The 14,015-nt window shown below is 45.5% G+C and overlaps 1 protein-coding gene across 1 annotated transcript in view; it reads right to left on the bottom strand.

The window, feature by feature from the left end:
- LOC144819414 (uncharacterized) overlaps nucleotides 1-14,015 on the bottom strand; it is an 87,995-nt gene that overhangs the window by 12,791 nt on the left and 61,189 nt on the right. Inside the window, exon 4 of the mRNA XM_078677311.1 lies at nucleotides 5,967-6,102. Within this exon, the coding sequence (XP_078533437.1) occupies nucleotides 5,967-6,102 (136 nt within the window). The remainder of the gene's footprint in view (nucleotides 1-5,966; nucleotides 6,103-14,015) is intronic.

Genomic DNA, 14,015 nt, shown 5'->3' with positions numbered 1-14,015 from the left:
CCTTACAGTCGGTGGTTGGTTTGCCCTGTTTGCGTATTACCACGATTGTGGCTAACCGTATCTCATCTGGCAACAGACCTTTCTCATAACTTTCTAAATACATCTGGCAGAGGTGGGGAGTTAGTTTGGTGGCAGCCGACTTGAAAAGCTCAATTGGGAGCCCTTTGGGTCCCATGGCCTTGCCCGAGCGTATGTCTTGAATGGCATGTTGAATTTTCACTACTGTGGGTTCCCCTTCAAGAGAGTCTCTCTCATCTGGTGAGAGGTAGTTAACATTGAGAGTGGAGAGGGGGTCCCGTGCGGCAAGTGGAATGACCGCCACTGCCGACGTATACACTGATTCGAAGTAAGTAGCGAATGCTTCTGCAATATCCCGGGGATCAGTTATGCCTTCCCCCTTGGGCACTTGTAGTTGGTGTACCCACCTTTATACCTGTCCCTCCTTTCCAACCAGGCTACCCGTTCTCTCCCCATGTCCACATATCTTGTGATAGATTGACTTTTGTTTTGCCTTGGCCGCCTCTGTGAGGAGCGGTCTGTAGTCTGATGTCTTGACAGCCAATAACTGCTGAGCAGGATGGTCGGAGGACTGTGCCAGGGTTTCCCCCCCCCTCAGGATTGCTACTTCGAGTTGGTCTATGTGCTTCGTTAATGCCTTCTTATGTCCCACCATCAAGGCCAGAATTTGGGACGAAGTTACAGAGCCAACATTTTCCTTAACGTATAGGTTGGAATCTTTTAATAGTGCAGCCTTGATGTGTGGTATTTTAAACACCCATGGGTTTATCGTCAGGTTCGTACGTCTATATTGGGGACTCACCATCATTTTAGTCAGAATGGGCGAATGGTCTGAAATTCCATACGCCAGGCAGCGGGTCTCACTAAATTCGGACAAGTCCTCAGCATGTGTAAGCATGTAATCTATACACAATTGACTGTTGTGGGCCCCTGAGGGGAAGGTGAATTGTGTGGTCGTGGGATTAAGTTGGCGCCAAGTGCAGAGTGGAATTCAGCCAGCCTAGACCCGGGGCCAGGATCTCTGTGCGGGGGCAGGCGGTTGAGTAAACCGTCTACGGTGAGGTTAAAGTCCCCTCCTATCACTAACGTACCAACCGGGAGATAAAGGATACATTTACAGAGATCTTATAGGGTGGACTGTTGCAGTGCTGGGGGAACACAGACTGAGAGCAAATTGAGTATTTTCCCCTGCCAGGAGCCAGATGCCGCCGCAAATCTACCCTGAGCATCCACCCATGTTTTCTTAACAATACAGGGGCGGTTCCTCTGCAGGAGCATGCCAGTCCCATGGGAACTGGAGGTAAACCCAGAAGGTGCTATCAATTGGTAGCCCCATCTGTTTAGGGCCTTGCAGGTTCAAGTTCAGGAATTTGTATAGCGCACTACTCACCCAGAGGGTCTCAAGGCGCTTGAGTGAGGGTGGGTGCATTACTTATCGAATAGCCAGGTTTTTAGTTGTTTTCTGAAGGAGAGGTGGTTCTGTGTAAGTCGGAGGTGAGTGGGGAGAGAATTCCAGGTCTTGGCCGCTAAGTAGGAAAAGGATCTTCCCCCCATGGTGGATCTGTGGATGCGCGGAATTGCGGCGAGGGCTTGATTGGATGATCGTAGTTGGCGGGTGGGTGAGTAGAAGGACAGTCGTGTGTTGAGGCATTCGGGTCCTAGGTCGTAGAGGGCCTTGTGTGCGTGGGTGAGGAGGCGGAACGTTATTCTTTTGTTGACGGGGAGCCAGTGGAGATCCTTCAGGTGACCGGAAATGTGAGCATGACGGGGAATGTCCAGTATGAGTCTGGCTGAGGCGTTTTGGATGCGTTGGAGTTTTTTCTGTAGTTTGGCTGTGGTCCCGGCGTAAAGGGTATTTCCATAGTCCAATCGGCTGGTGACCAGTGCGTGGGTGACTGTCTTTCTTGTTTCGGTGGGGATCCAGCGGAAGATTTTTTTGAGCATGCGTAGGATGTTGAAGCAAGAAGATGAGACGGCGTTGGCTTGTCTGGTCATCGAGAGGGAGGAGTCTAGGATGAAGCCCAAGTTATGTGCGTGGTCTGTAGGTATGGGTGCAGTACCCAGGGCCGGTGGCCACCATGAGTCGTCCCAGGCAGAGGGGGATGATCCTAAGATGAGGACTTCCGTTTTGTCCGAGTTAAGTTTTAAACGGCTGTTCTTCATCCATTCGGCTACTTCTTTCATTCCTTCGTGTAGATTGGTTTTGGCGGTGTTTGGGTCTTTGGTGAGGTATTGCCTATCAGGTGGGTTTCTTGTAGAAGAGCTATGTCAGGAGCATGTCTCTTTAGATACTGGAGAATAATTCCTCACTTCAGTTTGTTCACAAGCCCATTTATGTGCCATGTAAGGAACCTAAGGTCTGCACTTTGCCTCATTGGCTTAGATGTGTGTGGACGCCATGTGTGGTAACAGCAGCACAGCCATTACCCATGGATTACAGTGATATTTAGTTTTACGGGCATTCAGATTATTTACTTGTTTGTAAATCTGTACTCTCACGGCTGCTTGAAGACAGTCCCAGATTACGCCCCCATACATTGCAATGACGCTGGATATTCGGGAGTGAGAATCTAGTTCCAGTATTGACCATTGAGTAATATTTCGTTGCTGTGCTAAACTAAAACAAGTAACTACCACCCCACCACATTGAACTCCCTTCACCCTCCTCCTTGCATAACAGAATCCACTGACCCGCTTCCCCAACTGTGCAGAGTGCCCGCCACCCTCCCAACCCTGAAGTGGAGGAAACGTAGGCTCAACCCTCTCCTCCCATCCCCCTCCATGGTAACCATATCCTTTGCTACAGGCACCAATATGTACAGTTAATATATACTCATCGCAGTCCTGGACAACATTCCCCAGTCCTTGGTGCAGTGTTCCCACTCATTCTCTACCAGTAACAGGACTATATTGGCCATCAGTATATAGACAGTTCCACGTTAACTTTGGAGCCCGTTTTGCCCCATTGAGGGTGAGGCGACGCACTTTGAATGTCGGGATGAATGTCCACCATTCGAGTCTCGGCTCAAGCTCCTTTAATGATTTCACAAACCCCCCGTCGTATGTTGTTGTCCAGGGTCCTGTGTGGATTCTTGCCTCCTTTGCGCCTTTACCACTCGCCGTTCTTGTCGGTCCGGGAGTCCTTTGTCACCCACTCTCCGCCAGCCGTCGAGCCAATACAACAGGGTCCGTAAAAAAACAGCTTTTGCCCTCCGCCTCCACACGCAGTTTTGCAGCAAACAGCATGGCGTATTTGACATCTTTGTCCCTGAGAGCCTTTTTAACCTCCAGGAGTAAACGTCTTTGTTTCTGGACTTTAGCGGTGGAAACAGGGAAAAACATGATTGTGCTGTTTTCAAATTTGAGTGGGGGAGCACATAAGGCTATTTGAAGATTATGGTCTCGGTCTCTAACGTTAAACACTCTCGCCAGTATAGGTAGAGGGGCGCCCCAAACTTGTGCCTACCCCCTGGTATATGGTGGGCTCGCTCAATTTGGGTACTCCTGTACAGTAGGCGGCCAGCTGGTAGAGATACGGGTATGGTGTGGCCCACAAACAATAGTTTGTTAACAAATACACTGTTGGCCTGAGAGGCGAACTCCAATATGTTTTCCAGCGGATTCTGAAATCAGTGACTGGGGAGTGATGGGTAAATGTATGACCCGCAACACATAACAAGTAGGCTTTTATTGACAGTGGGCACCTTAGGGATTTTATCCTGAACTGTGGTTAAAGTAGAGAATAGTTGTTCTCAATTCTGGGGAGGCCATCGAACATGGGTGGTTAAAACAGAGAACAGTAATTCCCAATTTAAGTGGAGGCCATCAAACTTGCCTACAGAAGAGTAAATAAGCCATGCACAAGCCCACCAAGCAGGAGGGCTTGGTTCAACTCTGATTCAAAATCTAATCAAATAAGAAGGGCTTAGTAAATAAAGCGTGGTCTCTTTAGTGCATACACCATGAGGTTCCCCAATAGGGATGGGAAACACTTGCAGAGGTAGATGGGAATTGTCCAGCCAGAAGGACTGGTAGCCTGTCAGAGGTAGATGGTAATTGTCCAACTAGAAGGACTGGTAACCGCACATTGCAGGAGGTTGTGGAGCCTGCCATGGTGGGGGGCCCGGATATGACGGCAGCCACATCCAGGGCTTTTGCGTAGTTACAGGGCAATCCGGAGGCTGAGGGGTACCCTTTCAGGAGCACACTAGGGGTGCATTATGCCAGAACTCCCAGGCGTCTTTACGGCAGGCCCCTAAAAAAGGTGTGAGTAAAAGTGATGGACTAGGGGTCCATGGTATGTAAGGGAGATCACCAGTAGCGGCCCGTGGTGGGACTGCTGCCAGGCACTGACATGGGCAGGGAGGGGCAGGGTGGGAGGTAGTAAACTCCGGAATACAGCCACACAGAGGTAAGTAGACAAACAAATAGATCAAATTAATTTTGTTGCGTGCACTGCATCGCCAAATGCGATGCCGCGCGCACAACGAAATTTGTAACCCCCACATAAATGGTAGCACCGATTTGATTGGCCACGGTGCAGTTTGGCTTATCAGGCGGGCGAGGAAGCTTAGGTTAGTCACCGCTGCCTGCCCTTGGATCGCCCATTAAGTTAACCCACCAAGTTGGCATACTCCTTGTATGTAATAAACCTGCAGCGAACTGTTTCCCAACAAAATTTGTGTGTACTGTTTATTTTGCACAGCGCAACTAATTACTGCTAATAAGGGGGGTTGCCGGCACTATGTACGTTGGTGCGATGATATGTGCCTTGTCTCAAGGGCAGTGATACTCACTAGTCCTGACCTTTACTTCAAGCATATGGCTTACGAAAGGCGTCTACCCAATCTTCCAAATATGTCGAAAAATAAAATTGTCGCACACTGCCAGTCCCAGGAAAAAATCAGATTCAGCTGAAGAGCTCCTAAGAAGCACAGTGGGCGGGAATCCTGAAAGGCTTGTCACCAAGTATGCTGTGGAATGTCTCCAGGTTATCCAAGAACGAATAAACACTCAAGCAATGAATTGAAAGTAATTATGTATCTATTGAGAAAGCAAGCAAAACTAAAGGAGCCCACCAGAACTGGAACGCGTGACAACAAGCAAGTAGCAAGAGTGTGAATTTGTGTAGTACATAGAAATAGCTAACATAAATAAACAACGTGTACAGATACAACAGTAACGACTTAAAATGGATCAATAGTGACCTTGTGTGCCGTAGAAAGTGATGACCAAGAGAAAGTAGGAGTTGTATAATATGAGTTTACAGAATCCCTACAAAGAAGCTGAACACTGGCAGTGATGGGAAGGAGCCACTGATGCTGGAAGCAATTATTCAGAAGGAAGAGCACTGTTACAGACTATTATTCCTTCCCAATTTGAGCACAGAAACGATGGCCTTTCTTACAGTAAAAAAAGGCCACGCCTGAAATCTGACGAGAGCGGCAATATTAAGCTAAAATACAAAACTCAAAAGGGAGCATCACGGTTAAAAAATTCACTTGTTCACAATAAGCGGCAGCTCAAAGCTTGCCGGAGAGTGTCAGAGTCATCAAACTTAAACACAGAATTTTAAATCCATGAAGATCTTGTCATGATCTTGGGCGCCAGTGGTTTTGGATGGGTGTTCGGCGTGATTGTGTTCAGAGTTGAAGGTGGTATTCCATATGAAAAGACACTGCTGTTATATCATTATATTTATTTTTAACTCTCCACATTCCAGCAGTTCCACCCCCAGCATCACTCGGACCTCTGTGCACTGTGTAAAAGAATTAATGAGGTTTCATTTAATTTGGGAGTATCTAAATTAAAAGAACCTCTGGAAAAGGGATGACGCCTGAGAACTATATCTATATGAGCTAGTCGAGTTTTGTTGTTGCCGTGAATAATCTCAATAAACAGATTTAAAAAACAGGTAAGTATGTAAGAAAGCCTCAGTGGATACTTACTTATCCTGATATTTTCTCTTCAGATATTGTATTCTCTGGTGAAGTCTCATGTTTTCTTCTTTCATAGCCCACTCATGCTCATTGCGGGCAAGCACAACTTCCTTCAAATTGCGCTTCTGATATGCTAGTGACTGACCTTTAAAAAGAAGATAAGGCATTTCTCATAAGTTACGCTTCAAATTTCCTTGTTGAAATTGTTTAATTGGTGCACAATAAATGCCAGGTTGTATAATGTGTGCAGTGAAAAAATGTTGTATGTTCATCATAATTGGAAGAACTATTTCAAACTGCAAAAGTTTTAATAGCACATTTAGCAACAAGAGCCTTTACAAATGGCGCTCCCTTTCCCCATAAATGAAGCACATAAAATCACTGACTTTTTTATGATTGATGTTATTTGTGAAAACAATATAAAGTGTAGAGATGCACCACCACAACAACAATGCAAAAACAAGAACAAAGATGTGATGCTTGTCATTATTTTTTTGTTTTTGGAAAATTTCACATATTTGCAGTGAAGCCAGCCAATGCATTTCGTCAGTGAAATTGACTTCTTCAGGGCAAGTATAAACACACACGAAGTTCACCCTAGTAAAAACATCACAATACAGTTTCAGAATGGAACCACTGTAATATATTTTGTAATATTCTGTCTTATGCAATGCAAGCATGATTAAACATTGTCGTTCTATTCAAAAGGCAAATATTTTCCGCAAGAGTGACACCCTAGTAGGGTAGTGACAATTGTTACAAGGGCCAGCATCCGTTCGCTGAACCACGGTGTAGTGGATAAGGGAATATACACAGGGTATAGTGGATACTGTGGAAAGGAGGACCCGCTGAGGCAAAGAAATTCTATTGCTATAATAGCAACAGAGTGAGATTTTCATACAGTGTATGTACGCCTTTGGATTCCACATGTGTACAGAGTTTTGGAAGTCTTATTGCGTGACGAGACAGGCAGCATGACTTCAATGTCGAATTTCCCCTGCAGAAGGGTGAACTCACCTGAAATGCATTGGGATTCGCAAAAAAGTTGTGTTCTACTTTGCTTTATTATGTGTGATGATGTCTCCTATCTGCTGTGCTGAGAAACTTTGTGAAACAGAAATTTAGTTGCATTGCGGATGGGCTGAAGCAGAGCTTTACTGCCTGCCTACAGGACCTAATGCCTTTTTGTTTGAAGATTGGGCGGAGCAGTGCGCGCCTAACGTCCAGTAGGCTTGGGCACATGCAGATTATGTGCACAAGATCCTCACTTCCATTTCCCTTGAGGCGGCAGATGTGCTCTCTACGTTTCCTTTTCCAGGGAGGTAAGTGCGAAAGGATGCCTAGGCAATATCTTAAAAAAGTCTCCCTCGTCATGATATTGAACCCTGCACTCAAGTAGGGTTGTGGATTGAGGGCTTTATAGTCACTGAGAACAGACCAGCCGTGTACCCTTTTTGCCAGAATTGCTTTATCTTCGATTATAGATTTTAGCTGTTGTAGCTTTAGTTACTGCTTTTTTGAAGCTCAAATCAGTTGCTGGGATATCCCACAGATTGGTTAAGCCTAGTTTCAGTAGGGAATCTAGGACCTCCTAGACTCCCTGGTGGGTGAGTTTCGCGGGTGTGAAAGTTCGTCCCAGAGGTGTGAGTTTAGTGAGCCTTGCTCGACTCCCCTGATTTTATCCCAGCTTTTTATGAACACCCCCCTTCTGGCCACAGTCTGTTTCTGTAGACCAAATTCTAACCAGATTTGGGCTGGGAAGCATAGTTAGGGATGTGGAAGATCATTCTATAAGCACGGATTATGATTTTGTCCAAATCGATCGCATCCCTCCATAGCATTGACTGGCTTCCGTAGGATAACGTTGGCTGTAGCTTGGCCTATAAGACCTGTAGTAGTGGATCTAAGGTCAGGTCTAGTAGTGCTTTTTTTAGGGGCTTCATTGCTATTGTCGTTGTGATGTCTTTCCTGCGCAGGGCCTCCATCTGGGGTTAGCTCTCAAATAAAACTACAAGGTATTTGAATTCCGTTGCAATTTCTAGGTGATACCCGTCCAAGTGCCAGTGCAGCTTTTTCTTCCTATTGTACATTATTGCCATTGTTTTTGTTTTGCTTAAGTTAATATGAAGAGTGTTTACTTGCAAAAAGTGTTTGGTAGTATTCAGTAGGTTCTGTAATCCAATTGGCGTTCTACTTATTAAGATCAGGTTGTCTGCATATATAAGGTTGGAAAGAGATATATTTCCCAGTTTCGAGGCGTGTGCTATGCTTTTATCTAGTTTCGCCAGGAGGTCAGCCATGAAGAGGTTAAAGAGGGAAAGCGCTAGGACACATCCTTGTTGTTGGCCTTCAGTGGTGTTTATGCTCCTGGAGTGATGTGTCCCTGTTCCCAGCTTGAGTTTGACCCAGGTATTTGTGTGTAGTAAGATCAGCTGGTTTAAGAGGGGAGGTGGAATGCCCCTTTTTTAGGTCTCGCCTGTCAATGCGCATGCGCATTGAGCGGAGCGAGACTATAGGGGCTTAAACAGAAGTTTAACTAGACTGGCGATTTACTGGCGATTTCATGCAGTGCATGTGCACTTTTAGCTCAATGCGCAAGCGCAATGAGTTAAAATGCGCGTGCACAGCGCCAGTAAATCGCCATCTGTTCCCCAGGCTCGCATTTCTCCTCCCCCTCCCCAGCCGCCAGCACCTCCCCTCTCTCTCCCTGCAGTTTCACGGCCGCCAGGCTCGCTTTTCTCCTCCCCCTCCCCCTCCCCAGCCGCCAGCACCTCCCCTCTCTCTCCGCCGGAATCTTCCCCTATGGCTGTTTATTTCACGTCTCCTGGTGCACGGAATGAGCCTGTCACCGAAACAGGGGGCTGCCAAATCAGGAAAGTTAATATGTGAATTAAGGTGTCAGGCCAGGTGATCCGTTTAGCGTGACAAAACGCAACTCGCTGGATCCGATTTCGCCATGTAAGCATTCTCAAATTTTTCGTTTCCTTTTAGGCCCTCAGATATTAAGAGCTTGGACTGGACGCTCTGGTTTGCATTGTAATCTGTAAACTGGTCGTTCTAGTTTATATTGTAATCCGAATGAACAATTTATTTAAAAACATTGTGGACGCATTTTCATCCTTCGGCTTTCAGAAACAAGAGCCAGTAATAAATTAGTTTATTCCAGTCTCAACCTATTCCCCCGCAGGAGTTTCCACTAAAACACAATAGAGAATACTTGAAGCGGTGCAGAAATAAAATGATGGTACAGTTATACAAGCACATGCCAGCACTGCAGAGTATCAAGAGCCCATGTGTCACCCGTTAGTGTTTAGTATAGTTATTTCACCAAAAATATGAGCATTGCAATGTCGTCACCAGTACTCAAATACGATCTGTTATTATTTTACGTTACTCCAAAAGATTGCTGTGAGTCACCACACTTTAGTACAGAAACCAAGCGCCTATCACCATTTATTCAGACAAATCGGGAAGAAAGGAAACATCGAGTGAGTTGTGTGGCCACTGAAATACTAAAACAACTGTGACATCCAAGTTTTAAATGGGTTTGTTTCGAGAGATAAAGCCACCTTCTGTTGCCCTCTTAATTCCCGTTTGTGTTTTGCATTTTAGTACCTTCATTAAGACCAGCTATATGCTGACCCAGCGTCCCTTTTTTTTCAGTACAGGACTATGGGCACAAACACCCCCGAACAGGCCGGGAACACAAAAGTGACAAAATGCTTCCTGATTCAGTGGAAGCTGTCCGGATGGGAGGCTTTGTGAGATCTTCATCCGAGGCCAGATGTTTTCACAGGGTCGCACCGTTGTGAAGCCGAGCGGCTTTGAGGGGCCCACAACACATCCATGGAGAGTTCGCAGACTACAGTAAACGTCTCGCATTAGCATGTTAAAAGGGCTCGATTGGTTCTCGCGGCTGCCATTTTTGGCAGCCGGTCCCGCGTGTGGGCGGTTTCCCCTACAAATGGTGATGCTCGGGAATGTCTCCTCTGTTTGATTACCTCTCAGCGCAATGCCCCTGGTGTTTTATGTGCCACTTGGTAAATGGAATAGAAACATATCAAATATTTGTAAATTGACTGGGTATATCCAGATGCCGGCCCTGCCTTTTGAAAAAAATACTGAGTTTTCACTGTGGTCTTGTTTCCCTATTGAGTTACAAGCTTACTTCTATGGTGTTTGAAAATCAACTCTTGTTCTGCTTTGGCATTTTACTGGATATGTAAACGACAACCCCTCTTGATGTCTGAAGCGCCAAGGCAACCAGACGCCTCCTTCGTAAAACACCTTAACAGCATGAAGTGTTCATGGATTCTTTCGTGCCATTGCGCAGCAAGGCTTCAATTGACTCTAAAGCAAGCAGTGGAAACGAGCCCCCATTCCCTGGTTTAGTAATAAAACAGCTATAATCGGGATGTAGCGGACCCGCACACATCTCTGCCTCTGGGCCCCCCCTATCCCATTGTGGACAACCTCCCCCCCCACCCAGCCCCCCCTCAATCCCATTGTGGACAACTTTGAAAGTATTCATATTTTTTGGCTCATTCAAGCCTGTTTGATGCAAAAACATTGAATTATATGTTGAACTTTGCAAAAAATAGCCAAAAACTCAAGCTGTCTGGTGTACGCCAAACAAACAGCAGCAAAAGAAACATTGAACACGCATTCATAGAGCCATTTCTTGAGAGCTTGTTTAACTTGTGATTATCACGGGCCCTCCCTCACTCTATCGCCCTTCATCACTCTATCGCCCTCCCTCACTCTATCCCCCTCCATCACTCTATCGCCCTCCCTCTCTCTATCGCCCTCCCTCCCTCTATCACCCTCCCTCTATCGCTCTCCCTCTATCGCTCTCCCTCTATCGCTCTCCCTCTATCGCTCTCCCTCTATCGCCCTCCCTCTATCGCCCTCCCTCTATCTATCACCCTCCCTCTATCTATCTATCACACTCACTCTATCTATTGCATCACCATAGCATCCCTCAGCACCACCACAGCATCACTCAGGGGCACCACAACATCACTATGCGCTACAACAGCGTCACTGAACGCCACAGCATCACTTGTCGCCAAAACAACATCACTCAGCGCCACCACAGCATCAATCTGTGCAACCATTCAACAACAACTGGTTCAAATATTTTCTGTCAATGTTTCAAGCTTTATTACAAATGTCATAAAAAGATGTTAAATGTTTTCACTTCTGTTCTTGTTAAAACATTGTGATTTGTCAGACCAATACATGTAAGACATGGGAAAACTAAACATGTACCTTTACTAATGCTATAGATGTAACATTTGCTAATTTTATAACTATTGGCATTTCTAATAATAAAATTAATACTTTTATATTTTGAAAAACAAACAAAAATTTTAAAAAATGTACATTTTCCACACCAAAAGCTCAAACTTCTCTATTGCGAGACCTATTGCATTTCCAATGCTTGTTCTAATTTCTGCCATAGTCTACCACGGTCTACATGACCGAATGCAGAGCTGTAATATGTGAAGCATATAAATAGTGGTTGCTTTGCCTGTTTGACTGCATCAATCAGCAGTGACAGGGTCATGATGTTGGTGATGGATCCCATTTGTCTGCAGAAGCTGATTTGGTTTACTGGAATGATCGATTTTGATGAGGCCCGAGATGGAAGTTCTTCTAGGATCACACCTGCGTAGTATTTAGCCTCGTTATCGATTCGGGAGACAAGACAATAGTTGCTGGCATTACACTTGTCGCCCTACTTGTAGATTGGAGAGATCGTGGATCCCTTCCAAGATTCCGGGATGGTTTCTATCTCCAGTGCCTCGTTGAAGACTGGCGCCAGAGCTTTACTCCAGTACTATGGGTCATGTTTGTACAGGTTGGGTGGTATTCCATTGGGGCCTGGAGCACCTTCTGATCTCCCTTTGGCTATTTGCCTCCTGATTTGTTGCGCTGATGTACTATGGAGTACCTCATTGCTGGTTTGAGGTGCTTCAATGCCTGCTTCTTCTATTACTTCGTTGGATGTGGTTTGGCTCTATGTAGTGCCTCAGTGAGTGCCCCCTTTCGATTTGGCACTGGACTCTTACCCAAGTTTTTCTCCTCCCTGATCCAGGTTCTTGGAGTGATGGTGCTGGAGTTTTGCTTTATGGTTCAGTCTGGTACCTGGGTGTGTGTCGTCACCTGGTTTGGCTCGGGGTTCCTCACCGATCTTTTCTCCCCCTTGATCCTGGCTGTTAAAGTGGTGATGCAGGTGTTTTGCTCAGTCTTCCTCTGAAGTGAAAGTTTATTCCTTGGTGGCTTGGCCGCTGGAGGGTGTTAATTGTCCACCAGAACTGAGCAGCGTTCTTGCTTTTTGAATTGTGCAGCAGCCTCGTACACAATTATTCAGTGTCTTGCCTTTTTTGTCCCTTTTTGTTCTTTTCAGGATTTTCTCAGTTCTCCTTGCATAGTTAAGTTTTGAGGGTTCCTGCGGAGTTGCCTTAATATTTGGTTTATGGAGCGTTTGAGTCTTCTGACCTGGGGAATGATTATGTTTAATGAGGGGTTCCTTGCTGTTGACCCCTTTTTTTTAGTTCAAAGAAAAATTTATTAAAATAATTGAATAATGGCAACATAATATACAAAGAGAAAACAATAAGAATAGCATGAATATTAACTGAGAGCATTATAAGAAGTGTGATGAAATAAAATGAGGGGAGGGACAAAAAAGAAAGGGAGGAGAGGGAGGATAAAAAAGACAGGGAGATAACAATGAGGCTAAAACTTTAAAAAGTACAATCATTGAATCTACATAACATTAGAGGCAGTGCACAAATATGCAGATAAATAATCATTAATGAATAAGAAGGAACAAAAGGTTATTCAAGGGGGTTTCGAAACTTCTTGTTGAACTGGGGATAGGTGAACGGAGCGCTGGGCACATGCATCTAGGTAAAGGGTAACGGGGAGCCATAATGCAAGCCTTTTCGGAGCCAGGGAGGTGGGGTAAACAAATGCAGTATCTAGTCTGTGGTTGTAACATACATTAAACCACCAAGCTTTAAAAGTAATGCCCTTGGAGTCTTTCCAATTAACAGTAATTTGCTGGAACGCAACAGCCAATAATAAATCAACAATATGAACATTTGCATCAACATCAATCCAAGAAGAGGAAAGTGAACCAAGGAAAATGTCAGTGATAGAAAAGGGGATGGAGGTATGGAAGATAGAGTTAATTTGATTCCAGACTTTAGTCCAGAAAGCATGCGTGGGAGGACATGTGAAAAGCATATGAAAAAGTGTGGCATTGGGGTTAGAGCAAGACCAGCAGAGGTCTAAGGTCAGGGGAAAACGTTTGTGGAGGAGAGATGGCGTGTAAAGAAGGCGGTTGTAGAGGAAAAAAAGGGTTTGCGTGAGAGAGGCTGCCCTGGAAGATTTGCGTAGTTTGGTCCATATTTTGTCCCACAGGGATGTGGGCCACGAGACATCGAGATCAGATTCCCATTGCTCCTCAATGTTGGATTTAGGCCTAGGTGATGGAGGATCGTAAAAGGAATGGTATATGGAGGATGCTGATGGGTTAGAGCGTAGTTGAGTGTGTAGAGAAGAGACGGGAGTGATAGAGGGTGTAGTCGAATTAGAGTTAGAGAGAGAGTCATAGGCAGACATAACTGCGTTTTTGAGTAGGGTGTATTTATGAACAAAGGAGGCAGGGAGAGAGAAGAGTTGACGAAGAGTTGGAAAAGGGGTGAAGGCAGATCCAGTGAAAAGTTGGGAGACCCAGATTAAACCACGCTGCCGCCAAGTTTTCCAGTAAAAGGGTTTCAAATTGATAAGAATGCTATTATTATACCAAATCGTGGTGGCGAGAAGTTCTGTAATAGAGGAGGGAGGGGCCGGAGTCATGGCTAAAAGTAGTTTCGCGGTATGTTTATGAATTGGACTGGACAGGAATTGGGGCTTGCGCGAGAAGGATAAGTATTCAGCAAAGGTAAAAGGAGAAAGAGAAAGGCGTTCAAGTTCAGCCCATAGAGGAAGGGGGTCAGCAGGGTCTGTAAGCCAAACGGCTGCCTGTTTCAGGAGGAAAGCTTT

The sequence above is a fragment of the Lissotriton helveticus genome, chromosome 2_1 (assembly GCF_964261635.1).
Source record: "Lissotriton helveticus chromosome 2_1, aLisHel1.1, whole genome shotgun sequence".
Classification (NCBI taxonomy): Eukaryota; Metazoa; Chordata; class Amphibia; order Caudata; family Salamandridae; genus Lissotriton; species Lissotriton helveticus.
This window is presented reverse-complemented; position numbering and strand designations above follow the sequence as displayed.